Source organism: Mercenaria mercenaria, chromosome 6, assembly GCF_021730395.1.
Source record: "Mercenaria mercenaria strain notata chromosome 6, MADL_Memer_1, whole genome shotgun sequence".
In the NCBI taxonomy this organism is placed as follows: domain Eukaryota; kingdom Metazoa; phylum Mollusca; class Bivalvia; order Venerida; family Veneridae; genus Mercenaria; species Mercenaria mercenaria.
The window spans coordinates 6,462,794-6,489,103 of record NC_069366.1 but is presented as its reverse complement, the minus strand read 5'-3'; the positions used below and the strand labels follow the sequence as shown (position 1 = coordinate 6,489,103).

The window sequence follows — 26,310 nt, the reverse complement described above, 5'->3', positions numbered from 1 at the left end:
GGGGTGCAATTTTTTAGTGTGGAATGCTTGGTGGATAGGGGATTTGTTGAGAATGAAACAATACTGAGGAAAACAGCAAACTGATAAAAAACAAACATCTCTTCCTAAGAAACTTACTATAGGAAACTGAAACTAAGAATCGTGCAGACTTTAATCACATAAAACACTTAATGAAGTCTGTAAATCAGGTAGAAAAACTCTCCAAAGAGGAAGTCATGCAAAAAAATGGCACTAAAATATGTTATTTGACCTTACTTCATATCGTACTTGTAACATATCCACACTAGAACTCATATTAGAAAAATGTAACTTGTTCTTTATTGCTTGTTTTCTTTTCAAGCAAGTATAAAAACACTATTATTTGCACATAACATGTTTAACTTATAATATTTTGTAAGACTACTAGGGGATAAAAAGAAATATTTTGCGATATTTCTGAAAAAATGCAATATATCTAATCTTCCCCTTTATCCTGTAATAGGTTTTTGGATTTTTTATGCACAGTTTTCAAGTAGAACTTATTCTGACTTGATTATTTTCATTTTCAGAATTTTTCTTTAAACAACAGAAAGTTGGGCACTTGCTTACCTTTACCATTAACAGACCTTTCCCAACTATTGTACAAAACCCACATCTTGAAGAAAATGGTTTGAATCGGATGTCCAGAATTTCATAGCGGCTGGCAAACATGAGGCCACTGTTCAAACCACAATAGTTCAGCCTGGGACTGTTATATCCTACATCAAACACAATCCATGGGTAAACTTTATGAAGTTCGGCAACAAGTAATTTTGAATAGTCACGATCGAAAGTTTCCTGAAGGCATAAAAAGTCCAATTGTGGAAAATGTGCTATTACATCAACTTTAACTTCAGAATCTATATTTTGTGATCTGTTCAAGTCTCTTGACTTGTCCATACTTCTTGTTTGTATCCTTCCATGTCCTAGTGTGTTTATACAACCATTTCTTGTAGTGTGTTCATGATTTTTGAGGAATGTTTCCATCATCTCTGTGTAATACATTTGATCTATAACAACCCTCTCACCGATTTTAACAGCTCTTTGTGCCGTTTTATCTAGGTTATTATATTTTGAAAATATTTCTGGCATAAGGCAAAGATTTCCTGTCACTACAGAATAAGTAGATTTTGGTTGAGCAACAGCCATGTCCTTTCTGACCGAGAGACAAAATGGCCGTCTGAACTGGTGTAAAATGTTTCTTAACAGAAACGCAATGAGCATCGGCAAGAACAACAGAACAACTCCAACTGTGTAGACTGGAACAAACACTATTTTCTGCACTGCAAGATACTTTGGGCGATCACGTTCTGGTGTTGTAGGCACAAATGGTCCTGCAGCTCCAGTGAGAACGAAGATAAAAGGACGGATGATAAATTCGATTACATTAAAAAGAAACTGAAGCACTGGGCTTGGAAATGCTGATACTCCATTCATCCACGGTGGGTGTGCCATCTTTATTTATCTGAAATCATTAAAACAGATGGACTGAGAATAGATAAAAGGTTACAGACTGCCTTGCAATTGTCCACAAATAGGCTTAGTTTACAAAAACAACTGCTAACAATGATCTTTCTTTATTAGCAAGAGCTATCTGTTGACAGTGCGCTAGACTATTCGAAGAATTGATGTAAGTATGGGGTCAAAATATAACCAGAGATTTTCAGAGAAAAAAAAAGAAAAATAGATAAGGCAAACAATGTACCTGTATTTGTGGAACTGGATACGTCTTGCACTATATGGCAATGTGTAACTTATTATTATAACTTATAATTATGTAACTAATTTCTATGTCAAAACAAGGGCTGTCTGTAAGACAGTGCACTCCACTATTCGGGGATTTGACAGTAAAATGAATATATGTCTCAATAGCCTAGGAGACCTCTACTTTAAAAAGAAGATACATCAAGGGGCATAATTCTGTCAAGAACACAAATAGGAGTTATTGGGATTGTTACCACACATGCAGATGATGATGGTAAAGATATATTTTGAGTTTCAAATCATTATCTTATATATTACCAAAGTTATGTCCAGAAACAAAGATTGTTAAAAAAAAATTATTTTTTATTTTTTTTATTTTTAATATCAAGTCATTATCTTTTTAAGTACCAAAGATATGTCTATAAACGAAGCTTTCCAAAAAATTTAACATGAAAATAATTCCAAGTATAACAACTTTGTGACCTTGACCTTGGGTATAATGGGCCCAGTCCCTGCACATATTTTGTTTGTATGCTGAACAATGCTTATGTAAACTTACAGTAAGATATAAGCAATAGTAATAAAGGTTGCCAGAACACTTTAACCTTAAAAATAACCTAAGTATAACACCTTGGTGACCTTGACCTTGGGTATAAAGGGCCAAGCCCCTTACATACTTTGTTTGTATGCTGGACAATGTTTATGTAAAGTTACAGTAAGATATAAGCAATAATTATAAAGCTATGACAGAAAAACAAAGGTTGCCGAAAAACTAACCTTAAAAATAACCCAAGTATAACACCTTGGTAACCATGACCTTGGGTAGTGGATAGTGGTGCTAAAAAGGGCCAAAAAGTTAGTTCGCAGGTTCCGACATTTCACCGGTTCCAAAGTATTCGGAATTAATATCGAGTAAACAATGAGATATCAATGATCAAACTATTGCTTTATTATCCTCCATTAACAAGTAACTATTCCTAGAAATTTCATCTCCCGGAGTTGTTTTAAAGTTAAACAAAATATGAATTATACTGCGCCAAATGGGTGTAAATTGACGGTGTCCAAGTGACACGTTTTGAGAGTAAATTTTACACGAAGCAGTTACTTTTTTGTAAGAAACAAATTCCATTTCATCTTTTTATCAGATTGTACTTTTATTTTGTCTGTATTTAACACAGAAAAAAAATCTTGGAAAAAATCTTCAGAAGTTACTAAATATGTGCATTTTACAATGTATCCCCTTTCTCCTGTTCCGACGGATGTGTTGATGAAATGCCACATGGAAGAGATATCCAGAGGGGGGAACCAGAAAACAGCTGATTCTATTATTCTTTGCAAAGCATATGTTACAAACATTAACTTGCCTTCTTGAATTAAATTCTAATGAGCCAGTCTGCTTTCAAGCTTGTCTGTTTGTCTGTCTGTGCATTATTAACAAATGTTAAAATTGTAATAGCATCTGACATATATTTGCTACTATAGGCATTTTAACACATTTGTAATATTTTTGGTTTGTTTTAGATGTCATGTCCATGCAACAGAACCCCTCCCCCTCTAAACTGGTCTGCACAGAGTATTATTATTAAAGCTGCACAAAAGAAGGCATTAAAAGTGATAAAGAAAATCACACTAGAAGGCTGTCAATATTACTTTTTAAGTTACATATGAATAAATTTCATGATGGTAGTTTGGTAACTATAGCATCCAAGGATATAGACTTCCATGATTTGAGATTTCTGAGAAGAAGACTAGGTCTAAATGATGAAGTACCAGTAGAAAATATAAACTGTCAAGGACCTGTATTTCAATGTATTCTTGAAAGAACACATGGAAGAGATATCCAGAGGGGGGAACCAGAAAACAGCTGATTCTATTATTCTTTGCAAAGCATATGTTACAAACATTAACTTGCCTTCTTGAATTAAATTCTAATGAGCCAGTCTGCTTTCAAGCTTGTCTGTTTGTCTGTCTGTGCATTATTAACAAATGTTAAAATTGTAATAGCATCTGACATATATTTGCTACTATAGGCATTTTAACACATTTGTAATATTTTTGGTTTGTTTTAGATGTCATGTCCATGCAACAGAACCCCTCCCCCTCTAAACTGGTCTGCACAGAGTATTATTATTAAAGCTGCACAAAAGAAGGCATTAAAAGTGATAAAGAAAATCACACTGGAAGGCTGTCAATATTGATTTTTAAGTTACATATGAATAAATTTCATGATGGTAGTTTTGTAACTATAGCATCCAAGGATATAGACTTCCATGATTTGAGATTTCTGAGAAGAAAACTAGGTCTAAATGATGAAGTACCAGTAGAAAATATAAACTGTTAAGGACCTGTATTTAAATGTATTCTTGAAAGAAAGAAAAAATGACATTATACTTGTTACATGTTATTTCTCCATTTGATAGATCACCATATACTGTAGGGTTTTCCATTTAGATTGTGTTATTTCCATTTGTGATTCTAGCCAAGGTCTGTTTCATACTACATTATTCATGCTATATAATTTAGATCAACTAATAACACTGGCACAGGTAGAATTTTAAAACATGTTTTGCTGTCTTGATATGTATGAAATAAAATGGTTTTTATTCTTGAAATACATAAAACATTGCATCCTCAGATTCCAAAAACAGCAGATAAAGCCATCTTCATAGCCCCCATGTTCATGAGTATCTGGTTTAATATTAAACATACTTCCATTAGCATTTCATAGACCATGGATGAGAGCTCTGGCATGACTGTTGCTACTCATTCGACCGTTTTACTGACTAATTCACATCTGAACTGACAAACAGGAATTGAAGTGTTTAAAATTTTAAAATTCAGCTGACAGTCTTTATTGAGCTTGGCCTTCCATGCATGCTTGATGTGAACCCTTTAATAGCTAACACCCATACCAAAGCAAGACAGCATTATCTTCATACATATTTGTATTAGATATATTACAAACCTAAACAAAGTGTTCATTATATTCTTACAATTTTTATTGTCATCTCAAACATAACTTTCTATGGAGTTATTTTTTCCAAGATGATATAATAACAGAACAGGCTTTCATATATATTTTGATGTGTACTTTGATTTGTATTTTGCACTTCTGAACACTTAAGAGTGTTGAGCTATCTTAAATAATTTGTAAGTTTCCCTTCGGGTGCCTCTCGCTTAATTTACATGGAAGTATAAAAATACGACGGAACCGGTGAACATGCAACGGAACCGGATAAATCGGCTGCAAGTAACTTCATCAGACTCTGTTTTTGTGTAAATACCGATATATTTGACAATAAATAAATATTACTTTTAATAAAGGACTTTACACCTAATTAATATGTATTGTAATATTTACAGTGCAAATTACGCGCATTAATATAAAATGTCCGTTGGAACTGTCGAACAAACTGTAACTGAGGCAAAATCCTTGTCCTAGTGATATAGTCTTGCCTACATATGGAGACTATGATGGTAAATTAGTGGTCAAAGTTTCAAAACCATATGACAAACAAGAGGGCCATGAAGGCCCTGTATCGCTCACCTGACCTACTGACCTAAAGATCATCAAGATTAACATTCTGACCAAGTTTCATTAAGATATGGTCATAAATGTGGCTCTAAAGTGTTAACTAGCTATTCCTTTGATTTGACTCCCTGACCTAGTTTTTGACCCGACATGACCAAGATTCGAATTTGACCTACAGATCTATAAGTTTAACATTCTGACCAAGTTTCATGAGGATACAGTCATAAATTTGGCCTCTAGAGTGTTAACAAGCTTTTCCTTTGATATGACCTAGTGACCTAGTTTTTGACCCCACTTGACCCAGATTTAAACTTGACCTAAAGATCATCAAGATTAACACTCTGACCAAGTTTCGTTTAGATAAGTCAGAAATGTGGCCTCTAAAGTGTTAACTAGCTTTTCCTTTGATTTGACCTGGTGACCTAGTTTTTTACCCGACATGACCCAGATTCAAACTTGTCCTAAAGATCATCAAGTTTAACATTCTGACTAAGTTTCATGAAGATATAGTCATAAATATGGCCTCTAGAGTGTTAACAAGCTTTTCCTTTCATTTGACCTGGTGACCTAGTTTTTGACCCCACCTAACCCAGTTTTGAACTTGAGCTATAGATCATCAAGATTAACATTTTGACCAGGTTTCATTAAGATATGGTCATAAATGTGACCTCTACAGTGTAAACTAGCTTTTCCTTTGATTTGACCAGGTGACCTAGTTTTTGATCCTACATGACCCAGATTCAATCTGGACCTTAAGATCATCAATATTAACATTCTGACCAAGTTTCATGAAGATACAGTCATAAATGCGGCATCTACATGTACAGTGTTAACAAGCTTTTCCTTTGATTTGACCTGGTGACCTAGTTTTTGACCCCAGATGACCACATATCAAACTCGTCCAAGACTTTATTGAGGATAACATTCTGATCAAGTTTCATTAAGATTGAGCCAAAATTGTGACCTCTTGAGTGTTAACAAGCTTTTCCTTTGATTTGACCTGGTGACCTAGTTTTTGACCCCAGATGACCCAATATCAAACTAGTCCAAGATTTTATTGAGGGTAACATTCTGACCAAGTTTCATTAAGATTGGGCCAAAAATGTGACCTCTAGAGTGTTAACAAGCTTTTCCTTTGATTTGACCTGGTGACCTAGTTTCTGACCCCAGATGACCCAATATCGAACTCGTCCAAGATTTTATTGAGGGTAACATTTTGACCAAGTTTCATTAAGATTGGGCCAAAATTGTGACCTCTAGAGTGTTAACAAGCTTTTCCTTTGATTTGACCTGGTGACCTAGTTTTTGACCCCAGATGACCCAATATCGAACACGTCCAAGATTTTATTGAGGGTAACATTCTGACCAAGTTTCATTAAGATTGGGCAAAAAATGTGACCTCTAGAGTGTTAACAGTCAAATTGTTGACGACGGACGGACGGCAGATATAGGGCCATCACTAAAGCTCACCTTTGAGCACTTTGTGCTCAGGTGAGCTAAAAATTAGCAAAATATGGACTTGTGCAACAACTGAACCAATTTCCAAGGCAAAAAGGACCAAAATTCAGCTAAAATATTTGACAGAGTTATGTACCCTTGATTACAGATAGAGATCAAGACGATGAACAAGACTTTAGTATTCAAAGTTTCACATGTCAAATAGTTTTGACAAAATGTAGACTTGTATGAAAACTAAACCAATTTTCAAGTCCAAAAAGGGCTATAATTCAGCAAAAATACCTGACAGAGTTATGTACTCTTGCCTATAGATAGAGATTGTTATAATAGACAAGTGTTCAAAGTTTCAAAGCCACAGGTCAAATACTTTTGACAAAACGTGGTCTTGCATGAAAACTGAACCAATTTCAAAGTCCAAAAGGGCCATAATTCAGCCAAAATACTTGACAGACTGTCAGAGTTATGTACTCTTGCTTACAGGTAGACACTGTTATAATATACAAGATATAAAAGTTTGAAAGCCATATGTCAAACAGTTTACACAAAATATGAACTGGTACGAAAAAATTAACCAAGATTTTAAGTTAAAAGGGGCCATAATTCAGACAAAATGCTTGATGGAGTTATGTACTCTTGCCCAAAACTGGCCATGGTGATGGTACGCAATTGTTGAAAGTTTCAAAGCCATATGTCAAAAGATTTTGTCAAAATGTGGACTGGTACAAAAAACTTAACTGAGGTGTGATGCCGACGCTGACGCTGTGGTGAGTAGGATAGCTCTAATTATCCTTTGAATAGTCAAGCTTAAAAAAATTAAAGTTTGTTCATATTATGAAGATGAGTTTTTGTTTCTAAATTATCTTAAAAATGCCAAATCAAGAAAAAAAATACATCCTAGTCAGGATGCACTACTGTCTTTCTTAAGGTTAATTTTGATAAAAACAAAACATATAGCTTTTCTGGTAAAAAAAATTAAAATAATAATTAAATAATCAGCAACATCGGTGTTAACTAAAAAAGGTGAAAAATTAACCACAAAGACCAACAATTTTTTTTGTTCCTTAAGGAACTCTTTAATTTGGTAGGTTACACTTGACTGAGCAGCTGACCTAGAAACCTGATGTAATATTACAATAGAAAGCTGATGTAATACTTCAAGCTGTTCAATCAAACTCCTTGACCTTGGAATACTTACAGGATTGACCAAGTCAATGTCTTATTGCCATATTTACTCAACTGAAAGTAGTAACGAATTACTTTGTTGATGGATTTAACAATGTTAAAACTAGCGTAAATACTTACTTGACATTTTTTGGCAGTATAAAACAACATAGTTCCTTTTACAAAATTTTAGATTTTTTTGTACTTTGGTACAGAAATAAACGCACCCTTGGTGCAAAATGTAATGCCCCAGGGGCGCTACTTAACATGGGTAGTCGACGAAAGGCCCCACCTGGAATGGATGGAACAACTTATTTCCAGCCAAGCCCACAGCAGGCGTCATATTTATCTCCCCAGCATCCAGTCTAGAACGATACTGTTGGAAACAGTACCAAGTAAAGTAAACCACACAGCACTGAACACTAGTCGGGTTATTAGCCACAACCGGGAATCGATCCGGATGCGGGAATCGAACCCAGATCGCTGTCGTAGTCCAAACTGCTAACCAATGCGCCACTGATTCCTTGATTAAACAGGGGGGATACGGAATGTCAATAAGGTAGAATGGTCTTGTCCTAGCTTGTGTCTGATCCTGGGGTTGCACACACTGATGACCAACAGACATTGCAACCAAAATTTTGCAAGATGATGATTATATATTTATATAAATGTGCCCTAGAAGGAACTTTTGCTATGCTTTAACTTGTTTTACTATATGACTGAAAATATTTAGATCTGCATGTATAAAAAGTTTCATTAAAATCTACATTACATGTATGGAACTTTTTCTATATTTTTATGTGAAAAATGTATTCAGAAGTGTTATTTTAAAGAAGCACTTGTGACAACTGCCCAGTACAGTGGATCAAATCAGTCTAACGGGAAACTGAACATTAAACACTATTTTTTTAATCTACTGAATTTCCGAATGCCAAGTTATAAATTCAATTCTATGTTGAAGAAAAATATAATTATGTTTCAAACACACAGAACTTACTTAACCATGGTGCGAAGCCACTTACAACACTTAAATGCTAACAACAGGGTCCGTAGAATAGCACCCTATATATATATATTTTTCAATCATATCCTGTGATGTCAGTAATGACCACATGCAGTAAAGAAAATAACCTTGCAAACCATTAATTCAGGTGTTCATAAAAATTTAAATGAATGCTCAACGTGAATAAAAAAGTCACTTCTCAGATCTAGCTAATTTGTGTTCAGTATCTTGTTTTTTAAATGATAACCAATTGATTTTCATTTTTGTTTTAAGTATTTATATATCAATATGCAATGCAGTTACTTTGATTAATTCTTAACTCGTGCCAAGTTTTCTTTTTCATGCACTGCATGATTTTTTTAAGACATACCGGTAAAAGGGTGCAGACTGGCATCTTAAATATATATGCACCAATAGTTCTCTTAATTGCTTAGTAATCTGCGAGAAAAAAAGGGAAACCTTCCTTTGTAAATGATGAATAAGTCACATTAATATTAACCAAATACATGCAGCTCAAAGAAAGGGTAGAATGCACTTTGTGGTCCCCGTAAGTGTATACAGTGTGCATACACAGCAAGTTGGGGTGGGGGTGTGGGGGCAACAGCCCTATAACCGAAAAAATTTACCCCTTTAACCTTTAATACTTAAGACATTTTTAAACTACTATTTTTATAGGGACTCCTAAAGTGCAAGTGCTCCAGAAAAAAAACAAACAATTTAAGCTGTGGGCACTTGTTACTTCTGTCAAGTTGTAAGGTGTCAAAATCTAGGACATGACTTTAAAAAACCGGTAGAAATTTATCGTTAGATTTTATGCTCAAACAACATATTCATACACATATAGGCCCTAGAAGCCCCAAAACAGGACTTTCATCTTGTAATCAAAGCTGACCAAAACTTTGGACCTGATAAAGGAAATGAAAAAAATCATTTATTGACAAAAAAGTGCGCATAATAGACAATAAAATAAGGAACAAAAAGGCGAATTTACTTACATCTAAATAGGAAGTTTGTACTGTCCCTCCCAAGCTCTGAAACATTACAATGACCAGACCTTTGATCTGATCTGTTGAACTTTTACGACATTGAGATGCTAAAAGCACTTCCGGTCTAGAACGGTTTACGGTGTAAACAAACGAACTTCCAGCCGTTTTTTGTACTTTTTTTTTCAATGTGCATGAAATTACGTTGTCGCACGAATTCCAAGCGTTTCATAATATTTGACTCCCATTTAAGAACAATCAGGTAAAGTAATGGTTCAATGAAAATATCTTGTCGCAAGAAAAATGTTTTAGTTGGTATCTTAGTCTAACTAATTTGGAGCCTAGGTCCTAGGCTAGGAAATATTGAGTTATTTTTCTTATGGTCAGACACCCCTATTACTATGTCCATAGACTGCCATTATAAGAAATGACCCTGTCACATGCCCCAAAATTGAGAAATGACAATTAAAGTGTGATTTATTCAGTAAGACAGCGTTTTAGTCCAAATAATTGTACTCGAGAGTTGAATATCATTAATATTTTTTTGACATGTCGATATCCGCCGCCGAGTACAAACCAGAAAAGGAAAAGAATGTGATAGCACTGTCCCCTTCTTTATGTAAATAACACCCAACGGAATCCGTTGGGCGGTAATTATGTTATGATAACGCAACAGATCAAAAAAAGAAATACATACATAGAAAGCCTGTAATTTTTCCTTTCCAATGATGTATATATTATCTAGATTCCTTAAAAAAGTTTCAAACTATGGCAGTTAAAAAAATTTAGAGGTTTAAATCGCGTGTACTACATATTGGAAAATGGCCGATACAGGTAAACACATTACTACATGAAGCGTTTTCAATTGGTAACGCCTCCGACCGCCATTACATGAAGACGATTGAAATGTTAGAGGTTTAAATTTTTTACAACAGAAATTCTTGATAATTATGTCATGTACTTATGTTTTTAATTTACTATTTATGATTTAAAACAACAGGTAAGCTGTTAGGGCAAAAAAAATCGTGACTACTGAAAAATCGTAATTTCAATCGACCACAGTTTCCACCACAGTTTTGATTGTTACTGGTTGAGACCTCTAGGTAGACAACGTAAAATATCAAAATGTAAAATCGGTCTAGCCGAGGTCTCATTATTTAGACTAGACAGCATTTCAGACACATAAAAATAGCAATTTTATATAAGCTTAGGCTTGTCCAATCAAATTTCTTACAATTTTTCTTCAGACAAACCTACCCCCTTTCTTGAAGGCAGTGGCTAGGATTATGGTACCGTAATTCTAGCCTCCGATTCTAGGATTACGGAAGTTCCATATTCCTAGACAACCCAGGTTATGAGGATAGGCTAGGGTTACGGAAGTATTTATAAGGAATCAAATATATGTTGATACATGTATGAATGGTATTGTAAACTTACGTATTTCACTCAAAATAGTGATTTTACAGGCCTGTTGCAGATTTCATAGTATCGACCCACCATTTTGGGTTAGACTAATCTTACGGGGAAATATCATTGTCGTCCTACTTGGTAAAATTGTTATACGTGAGCGTCATTCTATGTACAGTTGTTTCAACATTTAATCGACCACAGTTTGGAACACTCACTTCAGGTGTATAAACAGAGTAATTAGTAACAAATAATAAAAGAAAGAAAAGAAAGAAAGAAAAGAAGGAAGAGAAAAGAAAAAATAGAGAAGAGAACATTGGAATAATAAAAAAAAAGATACTGTATTTTCAAAAATTACATCAGACTCTAAAAATACAACAATTATACATCTTAAAAACGATTATTTTTAAGTTGAAACATTTTTACATAGAATAATGACGCTCACGTATAATACCAAGAATGATGACAATGGTAATTCCACGTAATATAAGTCTAAACCAAAATGGCGGATCGATACTACGAAATCTGCAACAGGCCTGTAAAATCGCTATTTTAAGTAAAATACGTAAGTTTACAACACCATTTAAGCATGCATCAACATATATTTGATGGCTTATAAAAACTTCCGTAACCCTAGCCTATCCTCATAGGGTTGTCTAGGAATACGGAACATCTCCTAGAATACGGAATCCTAGAATCGGAGGCTAGGACTAGGGTACCGTAATCCTAGCCACTGCCTTTCTTGAATTGCATTTAGAGGCAAAATGCCCACTGACACCAACTATACTAAATACAGAATTTTAAAGTCAACCATTCAGCCAGACACTAGTAAAATGTTCCTAATTTCTCAGAAAACATTATATTGCTTGATTTTGACACAAATTTTATGATTGTAAACATAACCTTTTTATCCAATCAGCTTACGTCTCATTGAATCTTACGGGTTTCCCTACACTTTTTTCAACCAATCCAAAGCCGGCATTTAATTATATCTGACCTTATGGGCAATATCCACTCGTGTCTAACACTCGAAAGACCAAAATAGTGGAGGAAATTTCCGATGAAATTTTCATTGCTGCCGATTTGGGTTTTGATGTGAATAAGAGCTAAAGTTGAATTAAACTTGCATGTATGAAAATGGGATTCAATTCCTCAGTCATTTATGTAAAAAATATCAAATAATTACTAAAAAAAATACAAATTTGCTGGTGATTTATGTACAGTACACGATTAATGTTTACCGTGTCTATATCATCATCACCATAGTCGCAAGTGATAAAACCAATAACTTTACATATGACAGTGTCATGTGATTTATCCTCCATTATTTTGGTCTTTCAAAGTTTTAACGTTAGATTGCCCGTCACAAATATAAAACAATCTAACGTCAAATTCAGGGCTTTTCATCATGAAATTGGGAAGAGGCCCTGGCTTTTCAAATATGGAAATTCATACGCGATAATTGCTCATTTTGGGAAAAGAGCATTTTATTGAAACAGGGCCTTTTTAATCCCCCGCCACAAGTGGTGGGGGGTTACTGTGAAATCATTAATATTCGTGGGGGACTAATTTTTGTGGATTTCGTGGTTGAGTCAATCCACGATATTTAATCCCAACGAACAAGTAAAATTTTATGTTCAAAGGTTGAAATCCACAAATTCATATCCCCACGAAATTGCCGTTTTGACCAAAACCACGAAATTTCATGCCCACGAAATTTAATGATTTTACAGTATAGGAATGGTCTCTGTCCGTCCTTCCATCTTCTGTCCTTTCGTAACATTTTGTGTCCGCTCTGTAACTCCTAAATCCCTTGAAGGATTTTCATGAAACTTTGGTCAAATGATAACCTCATCAAGACGATGTGCAGAACCCATGAGCCGGATCAAGACATCATGGCACATTTCGTAGTACCAATCATGTGATCCGGATAGGCTGGTCGTATGAATTGGGCCCACCTACCAAAGGCCACTATCCAGCTGTGTTTTGAATTGCATGACTGTAATGATTTTAAACAAAATTTTTCTTGCTCCCGGGTTTAGTTAACTTTTTAATATGAAATTATGCACTGCCTATCCAACTGGAAAACTGGTTCTGTTTCTTAATTTTACAATTAATCTTTACCTTGTGTACTCATTTCATCTTACATTTCCCTCTCGTTCATATGAAACTCTGTTTAGATTCTCAGTATGAAGTAGACATAGCATATTGTCAGGAATTTTATGTCCAGTTATTATTTTTTCGAGTAATTTCCAGTTTAGGACTTTACAGCATTCCCACTAACTCTATACATTTGTACTCTTTTTCTTCTACAGTGCCATCCAATTCAAATGAAACTTGATATATGTCATCAACATTGAAGTGGACATTAGCATATTATATTATTTTTTCCTGAGTGCCCCTTTTCCTTTTCTACAATTACATCTCTACCTTATGAACTGAACTAATCACTAATCCTACAGTTTCTATCCAGTTTGAATGACTGCTGGGATACATCATCAACATGAAGTTCACATGCATGTATTGTCAGAATTTCATGTCAGATTTACAATTGTTTGGAGTAACAGTTATCCAGTATATTAGACTTAATAATTTATTCTTCCAAGCATTTTTATAACTCATGTGGCATACAGTGTTCACATCATTCTTGTGTTTATTTCAGGCCTCCAGTCACACACTGTAAACAGAACGGACCACATAATATTTTTGCAAAATGTCAAAAATAACCAGGGTATGCTTTTTAAATTATAGTTATGTTTAAACATTATTTGTAGCCATTATTTGTTTATTAGAGATAAAATTGGATAAGCAGGAACCAACTGCCTTTTTCAGAGCCTAACCTATTTGTTTTTATTTTTATCTTTTTTTTTTTAGCTCACCTGAGTTTTTGTGATCGCTCGATTTCTGGCGTCTGTTGTCTGTCCTCTGTCAACATTTAGCTTGTGTATGTGACACAGGCTGTATTTTTCAGTCGATTTTCATGAAATTTTGTCAGAATGATAACCTTGATGAAATCTAGGCCAAGTTCGAAAATGGGTCATTTGGGGTCAAAAACTAGGTCACTAGGTCAGATCAAAGAAAAACCTTGTGAATGCGAAAGAGGCTGTATTTTTCAATTGATCTTCATGAATTTTGATCAGAATGATTACCATGATGAAATCTAGGCCAAGTTTGAAAATGGATCATCATGGGTCAAAAACTAGGTCACTAGGTCAAATCAAGGCCAAGTATGAAAATGGATTATGTGGGGTCAAAAACTAGGTCACTAGGTCAAATCAAAGAAAAACCTTGTGTATGCGTTAGAGGCTGTATTTTTCAGTTGATTTTTATGAATTTTGATCAGAATGATTACCTTGATGAAATCTAGGCCAGGTTTGAAAATGGGTCATCTAGGATAAAAAACTAGGTCAAATCAAATTAAAACCTTGTGTATGCGATAGAGGCTGTATTTTCAACTGATCTTCATGAAATTTTGTCAGAATGATTGTTTTGATGAAATCTAGGCCAAGTTCGAAAATGGGTCATATTGGTTCAAAAACAAGGTCACTAGGTCAAATCAAACAAAAACCTTGTGTATGCGATAGAGGCTGTATTTTTCAATATATCTTCATGAATTTTGGTCAAAATAATTGCCTTAATAAAATCTAGGTCAAGTTCGAATATAGGTCATCTTGGGTCAAAAACTAGGTCACTAGGTCAAATCAAAGAAAAACGTTGTGTATGCAATAGGAGCTGCATTTTACACTGGATCTTCATGAAATTTGGTCAGAATGTTTGCCTTGATGAAATCTAAGAGGATTTTTTAATATGGGTCATCTAGGGTCAAAAACTAGGTCACCCGGTCAAATAAAACAAAAACCTTGTGTACGCAACAGGGGCTGCATTTTACACTGGATATTCATAAAATTTAGTCAGAATGACAGCCTTGATGAAATCTAAGTCAAGTTAGAATATGGGTCATCTGGGGTCAAAAACTAGGTCACTAGGTCTAATCAAAGAAAAACCTTATTTATGCAATAGAGACTGTATTTTTCAATTGATCTTCATGAAATTTGGTCAGAATGATAGCCTCGATGAAATTAAGGTCAAGTTTGAACTTTGAATATGGGTCATCTGGGGTCAAAAACTAGGTCACTAGGACAAATTAAAGAAAAACGTTTTGTATGCGATAGAGACTGTATTTTTCAATTGAGGTTGATGAAATTTGGTCAGAATGATTGCCTTGATCAAATCTAGGTCAAGTTCAAATGTAGATCATCTTGGCTCAAAAACTAAGTCACTAGGTCAAATTGAAGAAAATACTTGATTACACTTAAGAGACCACATTTTTGGTCCAAAATTAATGAAAATTGGTCAGAATATTTGTTTCCATTTAATCACTAGGTCAAACATGTTTACACTGTTATGGTGTGTTTCTCAGGTGAGCGACCTAGGGCAATCTTGGCCCTCTTGTTTTTTTTACTTGAGGGAAAAAAATGGATAACTGACATTGATCTTACAGGAAGGTGAAACTGTATTCTTTACAATAGCTTTATAGTGTATATAGCAAGTTATTATAAAGAAAACTGGTTATAATATTAAAATCGTGAAACATTTTCTCTTGCATAAACCAGAATTTTATCAATTTTAATTATATTTTGAGGCAGACTTAAGCATTACCTTAAAAATTTATCAAGCTGATCTCGAAACACCTATGCATATCTATAATTCATTTATATTCTTGCTTTCAAAAAAAAAAAAAAACAGACTACATTCAAATGCATTTGATGCTTTTATGTTAAATCCTACACACCTTTGGCTGTTTTTCCAAAATATCTCTCTTGCTTGCCAACAGCTTTGACATCTTACTAGTTGTCTGAGTTTTGCGAAGGAAGATAAATAAATGGTTCTCTTGGTACTTTTAGCCTGCTAAATTTCTAAAATGGACTGGGCCATCATTTAATTTGGACAATATCATTTATTAATCAAAGGGGTGTTCTCAGAAAATTTGGTCTGTACTGGTTGCAAAGGCAGAATCACTTGCTGCCAGCAGGCTAATGGTTAACTTTTGGGTAATAAAACTGCTAAAAATTGACTGCTATAAAGACTTGCCTTATTATTTCATCAGGTACCTGGGTATATGCAGTCGAAGGGGAATAGGAACAGAGGACCAATTGGGTAAGTATCTAATATATTATGCCATATTAGTTGTTCTTACATACTTTTTAAGGTTAAAGTGTAATGGAGTAACTTTCATGTCCTTTTTCTAGGGCAGGTTTGAACTCTGCAGATTCAAACTGTTAGCCTTCAGATTTATTGGCCCACACCACTGCTGAATGTACAGGTTTACCATAAGTTTCTTTTATTTTGTAAAAGGTATCTGATTATGAAGTGGGATCATAAAAAAATTAAATGTTTTGCACCCTTGATTGTCCAGGGATGGACCTATTGTTGAAAAATTTGATGGTGTTCCTGTGTGTTACAAACTTTTCAGTCAGTGAAATCCATCAATAAAAATAATTTGTTCCTGTGTTGCTTTTTGTAAACACCTTAAGGCGAGGGACTCCAACACTGTCCTTACTGCTCGTTGGGGCAGTATCAAACCAGAGTCAACATTGTCAAGTAAACACACCCACTTCTGTTACTTTGATCTAATGGTGTCTAGCGCTTAACAATTCTTGTGTAGATAGAAGTAGGTCATGAAGTGTTTGAATGCAAGTTCAAAGAAATTAATCATTGTCATAATTGTTGACACTAAAATTATTTTATATTTAAGTGACAGGGAAATTCGATACAAATGTTCTATGCAGAACACAATACTGGATGTGCTACGGGCTCGGCCAGGTTGGCAAGAAGTGTCGGGGTAGGTTAACAGAGTCATCTTACATTTGTCATTTGTTTTGTGTGTCTGAATGATTTTTTTTTTTACTGATAACCAATTGATTTTCATTTTTGTTTTAAATATATATTAATATGTTATGCAGTAAACTTTGATTCTTTCTTCATTCTTGCTGAGTTTTTTTGTGCTGAGTATTAAAGCTTAGTGACTGAATTTATTCAACCAGTTGTCAGACTGTCACATGGCTTCTATATAATCATGAGAAAACAATCATTTGAAACCTTATGTTATGATATAAGTTACAAAGAAAGTCTTTGAGTGCGCTGATGTTAGCATAAACTTTTATTGACTCACTAAGGAAGTGATTTGTCAGGCCCCTGGATGGTTTGTGTTTAAATGCGGGTTGTTTGTGTTAAATGACTTACTTTTGTTTCCAATTGAGTTGTAATGTATCCTAGACACAGAAATAAGTCATTAAACTCAATCCATCCACATTTAATGTGTCAGACCCCTTTCCATAGAATTTGTCAGTGGCCAAAATGATTGATTTTAAATTACATGACTCCTTATGTCCTTCTGACTCATTAATATATATTTTTTGTGCATATTCATAATTTGTGCATTATGGCCAGTCTGTATTGAACACAATGTTTACCTAACTAGAAAGTCAAAAATTTAAAATAAAACTGAAAATTAATTTCTAATGTCATGTAATGAAATACTTTTTGAATGGCAGGCTGTTCAGTAATCAAACCTATTGACCCTCAGTCCTATAGACCTTGTGTGAATAATTTTGATTATTGAGTGGCAAGTCATTCAGTCAGTGTGCAGTATATTGATATATGGGTATCAGCATTATGTTAGTTTAATTAGGTAAAATGGATACACTTTAACAGATACATTTTTAGCTCATCTGATTTTTTGAAAAAAAATGATGAGTTATTGTCATCACTTGAGCGGTTGTCGGCGTCGGCGTCGGCGTCGGCGTTGCCTGGTTAAGTTTTATGTTTAGGTCAGCTTTTCTCCTAAACTATCAAAGCTATTGCTTTGAAACTTGGAATACTTGTTCACCATCATAAGCTGACCCTGTATAGCAAGAAACATAACTCCATCTTGCTTTTTGCAAGATTTATGGCCCCTTTTGTACTTAGAAAATATCAGATTTCTTGGTTAAGTTTTATGTTTAGGTCAACTTTTCTCCTAAACTATCAAAGCTATTGCTTTGAAACTTGGAATACTTGTTCACCATCATAAGCTGACCATGTACATCAAGAAACATAACTCCATCTTGCTTTTTGCAAGATTTATTGCCCCTTTTGGACTTAGAAAATCAGTTTTCTTGGTTAAGTTTTATGTTTAGGTCAGCTTTAATCCTAAACTATCAAAGCTATTGCTTTAAAACTTGCAACAGTTTTTCACCATCATAAGTGGACACTGTACATCAAGAAACATAACTCTATCCTGCTTTTTGCAAGAATGATGGCCCTTTTTAGACTTAGAAAATCATGGGTAGGACAATATTTCTATTACACTAAAAAAAATCAGATGAGCGTCAGCACCCGCAAGGCGGTGCTCTTGTTTTACAGTATACTACTTTTTATGATATTATATGAAATGAATGATGTTGAAATAGAACAATAATATATATTTCATATAATTATTTTACTAAACACAAGTGTGCAATTAATCAAGAGCTTTTTGTGGTTGGTTTTGTTTGCATGAGATATTGTAAATGTATTATGTATCAATGTATTTTTATCACATCTGAAACTCAATAGCTTCAAGAAGGCCAAATCCATCTCTGTTTTAACATGTAGTCAGGATTTATATTATTTCATCTTGTTTCTTTCTCTTCCCACTTTTCATTTCATTTCAGTTAGACCAACTCAATTTTTTAATTTTTTTTTCAAATGGTACCTGTTAAGTAAAAGTTCTTTGAAATTGTACAGATGACCTTGAGAAGTTGAGTTCCAGTTGTGTTATTTTTATTTTGTGTCATGTTGTGACCTTGACCTTTTTTCACGTTTGTGACCTTGACATTCACAGTCCTAACACAGCAGCCAATCAGCAGCAGCCAGGTCAGAAAGGGTAAGTGTCAGATCCAGCATAATATTTACATGCTTACATTAGACCTATAAAAGAAAATAGCCATCACCATTTTTCACATGTAAAAGATAAAATATTTGATAGGAACATGTTTGCCATTTCACAACTTCTCACTTTTCTCAGGACTGTAGTAAATTGTCAACAGATCTTCATGTGTTTTTGTGTAACAGATACATATATATGTGTTGTTCTTCTGAACTTTCTAGCTTGTAAGCTTGTACTTGCTTGGATGTATAGAGCTATAAAATGTGTCTTTCAAAAAATAAATTTAAAAAAAGGAATACAACTTTACCATCTTTCTTCTGCACATTGAAAATATCTGATATTATAAATTTTGATCATGGACAAAAAGTTTAAATAGAATTGTTTGCTTATCATTTGTTTTAGTTCAGCAACTGGTAGTCAGCCAGCCAAGGACAAAAATGGGTATTTATCTTTGCACATGTTTTGGAGGGTTTATTTCTTATAGGAATTAATTCATGAAAAGACTTTATATTTGATGTCCCACAGAGGCATATAGTGTTTGCATTGTCCATCTATCACTATTACCTGTGTTCTCAACTCCTATAGTTTCTATCCAGTGGAGATGGAACTGGTATTTTGGTCAACAGGAAGTGGACATGCATATATTGTCTTGACTTTCTATTATTTTTTGTTGATATATGCCCTGTTTTTGGACATTATAATATTTTTCAATCAAGCATATTCAGTGGGGATGTGTCATACACAATGCATGAACAAAGATTTTAATTAAGAGTGTATACTGTTTTATCTTTCAAAAATAAAAGCTGTTTTGTTTTTGCTAGTAAGAGGAAATTCAGCTTGCATTTGATTACTAGTGATTGTTGAAAAAGTAAGTCAGCTTAGGTTGAAAAGACAACATTTTGATATTTAGAAATGTAGAAATGTCCGTACCAAGACGAAGTTTTTATACGCTCGTCTGAAAGACGGGACGTATTATGGGAATGTACTTGGTGGGCGGGCGGCGTCAAAGGTCAGATACAAGAAAGACAATTTTGTCTGGAGCATTTCTTCTGCATGCATGGAAGGATTTTGATGTAAATTGGCACAAATGGTTACCACCATGAGACAGAGTGTTATGCGCAAGAACCAGGTCCCTAGGTCTAAGCTCATTAAGGTCACAGAGAAAGGTCAAATTTAAGAATGAAATTTTCTTGTATGGCCTTTTAGTGGGATGATGAATGCCTCAAGCTATTGTCACGATGTTTATATGCAGGTCACCCATGACGCTCATTTTGGGTCAAGGTCAGTAGGTCAGATGTCAAGGTCACTATGACTTCTTTTATTAAAATGCATATGACAGGTGATTGATTCCACCTGTTGACTTCAAAGTTCATTTTTAGGTCACCAATGACACACATTTGGAGGTCAATGTCAATAGGTAACATGTCAAGGTCACTGTGACCTTTATTTTAAAAATGAATATGAAAGGTAAATGTTTCCACAAGCGCTTGATGGGCGTATTTTGTGACTATGGCACCCTTGTTTTGTTTTTAGTTATCATGTTTTTCTGAAACTTCTAATTTCATGTAGAATACTTAGTTCATTATTGTCCTAAACTTCCCGTTCCTTTTGAAGTATTTGGTCCCTGTTTCTGGTTGATTTTTGTTGGGGGGAAAAACTTTCATTTTCTTATGAAATATTTTGTTCTGGTTTGTAGTTTATCATTTTGGAGAAAACTTCCCATTCCATGTGTAATATATTTAATTCCATTCAGTCATTCCTCGAGGAATACTTTGTTCCTGTTTGTATTTGTCATGTTTCTGAAACTTCCCGTTTCTTGTGAAATATTTATTGCCTGTTAGTAGTTTATTGTGTTGCTTCACTTCCCTAGTAAACTGTTTGATAATATGTCCTTTTTGTAGTTTACCACATTTTCAAAACTTCCATTTTCTTGTGAAATATTTTAGTTCTTGTTTTTAGTTGCTCATGTTGGGAAACTTACCATTTCTTTTTTGATGTTTGGTTCCTATTTCTAGTTGATCATGTTATGGAAAACTTCCCACTTCTTGTGGAATATTAAGCACCTGTTTTAGTTGACAGTGTTAGTGTGGGGACTTTCAATTTCTTTTGTAAATTTAATTGCTATTTTTAATTAATCATGTTGGGGAAAACTTTACATTTCATGTGGAGTATAATTAGCTCACCTGTCACAAAGTGACAAGGTGAGCTTTTGAGATCGCGCAGCGTCCGTCGTCCGTGTGTGCGTCCGTGCGTAAACTTTTGCTTTTGACTACGCTAGAGGTCACATTTTTCATGGAGTCTGTATGAAAATTGGTCAGAATGTTTAACTTGATGATATCTAGGTCATATTTGAAACTAGGTCACGTGCATTCAAAAACTAGGTCAGTAGTTCTAAAAATAGAAAAACCTTGTGACCTCTCTAGAGGCCATATATTTCATAAGATCTTCATGAAAATTGGTCAGAATGTTCACCTTGATGATATCTAGGTCAAGTTTGAAACTGGGTTACGTGCCATCAAAAACTAGGTCAGTAGGTCAAATAATAGAAAAATTGTGACCTCTCTAAAGGCCATATTTTTGATGGGATCTGTATGAAAGTTGGTCTGAATGTTTATCTTGATGATATCTAGGTCAAGTTCGAAACTGGGTCACGTGCGGTCAAAAACTAGGTCAGTAGGTCTAAAAATAGAAAAACCTTATGACCTCTCTAGAGGCCATACTTGTGAATGGATCTTCATAAAAATTGGTCAGAATGTTCACCTTGATGATATCTAGGTAAAGTTTGAAAGTGGGTCACATGCCTTCAAAAAGTAGGTCAGTAGGTCAAATAATGAAAAAACCTTGTGACCTCTCTAGAGGCCATATTTTTCATGGGATCTGTATGAAAGTTGGTCTGAATGTTTATCTGATGATATATAGGTCAAGTTTGAAACTGGGTCAACTGCGATCAAAAACTAGGTCAGTAGGTCTAAAAATAGAAAAACCTTGTGACCTCTCTAGAGGCCATACCCTTGAATGGATCTTCATGAAAATTGGTCAGAATGTTCACCTTGATGATATCTAGGTCAGATCTGAAACTGGGTCACGTGCCGTCAAAAACTAGGTCAGTAGGTCAAATAATAAAAAAACCTTGTGACCTCTCTAGAGGCCATACTTTTTATGGGATCTGTATGAAAGTCTGAATGTTCATCTTGATGATATCTAGGTCAAGTTTGAAACTGGGTCAACTGCGGTCAAAAACTAGGTCAGTAGGTCTAAAATTAGAAAAATCTTTTGACCTCTCTAGAGGCCATATTTTTCAATGGATCTTCATGAAAATTGGTCTGAATGTTCACCTTGATGATATCTAGGTCAGTTTCGAAACTGGGTCACATGCGGTCAAAAACTAGGCCAGTAGGTATAAAAATAGAAAAACCTTGTGACCTCTCTAGAGGCCATATTTTTCATGAGATCTTCATGAAAATTAGTGAGAATGTTCACCTTGATGATATCTAGGTCAAGTTCAAAACAGGGTCACATACCTTCGAAAACTAGGTCAGTAGGTCAAATAATAGAAAAACCTTGTGACCTCTCTAGAGGCCATATTTTTCAATGGATCTTCATGAAAATTGGTCAGAATTTTATCTTGATGATATATCTAGGTCAAGTTCAAAAGTGGGTCACATGAGCTCAAAAACTAGGTCACTATGTCAAATAATAAAAAAACAACGTCATACTCAAAACTGGGTCATGTGGGAACAGGTGAACGATTCAGGACCATCATGGTCCTCTTGTTTCCTGTTTGATGGTGTTGGAGAAACTCCCATTTCTTGTGGAGCATTTGGTACATGTTTGTAGTTGGACTTGTTATGGGAAAGTTCCCATTTGTTACTGAACATTTAGTTCCTGTTTGTAATTTATCTTGTTGGAGAAATCTTACTATTTATTGTGGTTAGATGTTATATTTGGTGAACAGACCTGTAGTGTAGAAAGAAATACCAGTGCTGATGGGCATTAGTTGCAAGAGATATTTTATGTTTCATTATTCATTGATGGATTACTTGCAGACCAGCCACCTCCTCTACTGGGGGAACTACAACAACAAAGACAAGGTTAGTCCTGTAATATATATCGTCATTGTAATATATATGTATTAATTTATTGAGATGGCTTATTGACACACAAACAGAACAAGACCCGAAGGATGGTTTATATATTTAATATGTGTGTTGCATCCAAAGTATAAACTCACACTCTCTCTATAGAAATATGTATATATCTTACATACAGAAACAATAAAGAAATATGATATCATAGGCGGGGCTTAATCTATCTTGTAGACTTGCTTACTACATCCTCCTTTACCTTTAGATTAGAACTCATCAATAATCAGAATACATAAATTGTTTAAAATAATCAAAGTTCAAATATATACTCAAAACATGAAAATTCTGTTCTAATGAAATAAGCTAGTTAGCAAGTCTATTATCATAATATCTCCTCTTTTTTTCAGCAAAGTTCATTAACCCTTGTTATCAACCTAATCAGTTTATAGAGCATCTGCTTTAGCTAAGTACTTTTACAATGTCACTGTAAATTGAAATATCCTGGGAAAGTCCTCGGAATGTTCCGTCGTTATCTAACAGTTTCGTGTTTTATCTCAAAACCCTAAAATGTATACAATCAACTATTATTTTTATCAAAATTATAAATTAAGTTTTGAGTTCTACCGCCCAAGTACTAATTATAATGTAATTGTGAAACAGACAAGTAATAATTCCCAAGAGTAACATAATATTTTTACACACTGATCATTTGTCCAAAGAATAATAAATCCAGCAAGCGAATATAAAATGACTACACTGCTATGGTAGCAAATAGGGCATTATTATGGCCCACACAACACTTAGGTGACTAATCCTGTGCACTGAAACATGTGAAATTATGTCACTGATTAATCCAATTATTCATTGACAAAACGTCTAGGCGGTCGTCGTTTTCTTTGCGACCTTTGACGTGATGCAAATACAGTATCTGCAGGTTTCGTCTGCGCCGGCTCATGACCACCTTGAACTACCCTGAACTTTGACACGTCTCGTGTAATTTCCTTTCCTCTGTGCTTGATTTTTAGCATTGAACCTTTCCTAGCAATGACAATGCCAGGTGTAGGGTCAAACATTGTCTCAAATTTGTTACGTTGTTCTCGTTTTAGTAACACACGGTCTCCCATTTTCAATGCACTTGGCTGTGCTCTTCTGTTCTTGTCCGCATAAAGTTTGTTTTTCGATTTTGACAGACTGTCCCTGTCGCGAACATCTGTGTCTTGCTTTTCAAATGTCATTGATGGTAATTTCGTTTTTACTTTCCGATTGTACATTAATTCACTTGGAGCTTTTTGTGTTGAAGATTGTGGCGAATTGCGAAAATTCATTAGATATCTATTCAACGCTCTCTTATAATCTTGACCTGATGCTATTGCGGTTTTAATTGATTTTTGCAATGGTGCCATGAATCGCTCGACTATTGCATTTCCTTGTGGGTGCAATGGAGTAATTCGTTTATGTTTAAATCCCGACTTATCAGCATATTCTCTGAAAGTACGACTCTGAAATGGAGGTCCATTGTCCGTTCTCAATACGTCTGGATATCCAAATATCGAAAATATTGATTCCAAACGCGGTATGACAGTTTCTGCGGAGGTTGACCTGACTCTCTCAACTATTGGAAAACGACTATAATCGCATATTACCACTAATAACAGGTACCCGTCCGGGAATGGTCCGCAGAAGTCACAACTGACTTCAGAAAACACATCTCGTGGCAGAGGTGTTGGTTTTATCGGATCTGGAGTACATCCTGGTGATGCAGCTTGGCACACAATGCATGATTTGCATGCTTCTTCAACCACTTTATCCATATGCGGGAACCAACAATATTCCCGAAGTAATCCTTTGCACTTTGATTGGCCTTGATGACCCTCGTGCGAAAGTAACACTGTTTGTTTTTGCAAAGTTTCTGGTATACAAAGCTGTGTACCCCGTAACAACACCCTTACAGAAGCAAGCCTCTGTGGCGTACATGCTGCGTATTTGCTGTGTATATGCCGCGAACACAGTAGTACGCCAGAGGAGTACATTTTACATACACCGCATGCCGCGTACATGCCGCGTACTATTTCGACGAGTACACAGCATGTACGCAGGAGGTCACTATTACACTTCAAGTACGCAGCACAGACTCTGAAAATTTAAGGAGTACACTGCATGTACGCAGGAGGGACTTGTACAAGAAAATAGTACACTGCATGTACACTGCAGATACTTTGAAATTTGTGCAGTACACTTCATATACGCGGGAAAGACTTGTACAATTTCTTTTGGCATTTATACTTAGTGTTTTTTTTATAAGTCTGAAGTAAACTTCATATACGCGGGAGGGACTTGTTCATTTTCTTTTGGTGTTTATACTTTGAATTTTTTTAGGTAAAAGTCTGAAGTACACTTCATGCAGGAAGGATTTGTACATTTTTTTTTTTTTTTGGAAGCAAGAACTTGATTTCCGAGTAACTTTTATCTTAATAGCATAGAATAGTTCAGATTACCGGTATTCTGAACAATGAAAATTTGCCAAACTATTTGCAATGTTCATTTGTGAAGCTTACATCTTAGTGATTTCTGAGCTGCACCTTGCATGCAGTGTAAAAATATATTCTTTTTCATTTTGAATTAATCCTGGAGCTTTCTAACTTGGATAATTGAAAAGCCTTATTTGAACTTCGTTGCATTACATTTTGTAATACATGAAATAATTACCAAGATAATGCCTCAACAGCGCCCGAATGAGAAGAATTAATAGCTCTCTCTGTTATTTGAATACTCTTAAGCAAAACACCATTCTATCATGTTTTATAAAGGCTTTAATGCTCATTATGTTAACTCATTAAGGCCTCACCAAATTAAAAAGTTGTTCATCGGATTTGCTGCTCGTATATTTTCAGAACGTTTTTGGCTAATTGCGCTCGCCCCATTGGAAAAAATCAATCCACAATTTTTTGGTGCGCTACTTTTTACGGACGTAAAAGTGTATAAATGCTTATATAATTCCAGTCCTAGATTGTTCTCAGATGGATTTTAATCAAAATAAATACATACTACGC

General features: G+C 34.8%; 2 protein-coding genes across 11 annotated transcripts in view; one reads left to right on the top strand and one right to left on the bottom strand.

Moving 5' to 3' along the window:
- LOC123549811 (sphingomyelin phosphodiesterase 3-like) overlaps window positions 1-10,005 on the bottom strand; it is a 35,734-nt gene extending 25,729 nt beyond the window's left edge. Inside the window, exons 1-2 of the mRNA XM_045338241.2 lie at window positions 9,872-10,005; window positions 589-1,483 (exon numbers count right to left, since the gene is read on the bottom strand). Coding sequence (XP_045194176.2) covers window positions 589-1,473 — 885 coding nt within the window. The 5' untranslated portion in view covers window positions 1,474-1,483; window positions 9,872-10,005. The remainder of the gene's footprint in view (window positions 1-588; window positions 1,484-9,871) is intronic.
- Window positions 7,984-26,310, top strand: part of LOC123549809 (probable tubulin polyglutamylase TTLL9) — a 43,933-nt gene continuing 25,606 nt past the window's right edge. For 3 of the 10 annotated variants that reach the window (XM_045338233.2, XM_045338229.2, XM_045338227.2), the window contains exons 1-7: window positions 9,990-10,121; window positions 13,929-13,997; window positions 16,374-16,423; window positions 17,022-17,108; window positions 19,131-19,172; window positions 19,578-19,616; window positions 23,222-23,266. In XM_045338233.2, coding sequence (XP_045194168.1) covers window positions 13,980-13,997; window positions 16,374-16,423; window positions 17,022-17,108; window positions 19,131-19,172; window positions 19,578-19,616; window positions 23,222-23,266 — 281 coding nt within the window. In that variant the 5' untranslated portion in view covers window positions 9,990-10,121; window positions 13,929-13,979. Of the gene's footprint in view, window positions 8,003-9,989; window positions 10,122-13,928; window positions 13,998-16,373; window positions 16,424-17,021; window positions 17,109-19,130; window positions 19,173-19,577; window positions 19,617-23,221; window positions 23,267-26,310 lie in introns of those variants that run through there. The other 7 variants (XM_045338236.2, XM_045338231.2, XM_045338228.2 and 4 more) reach the window with 5 other exon arrangements.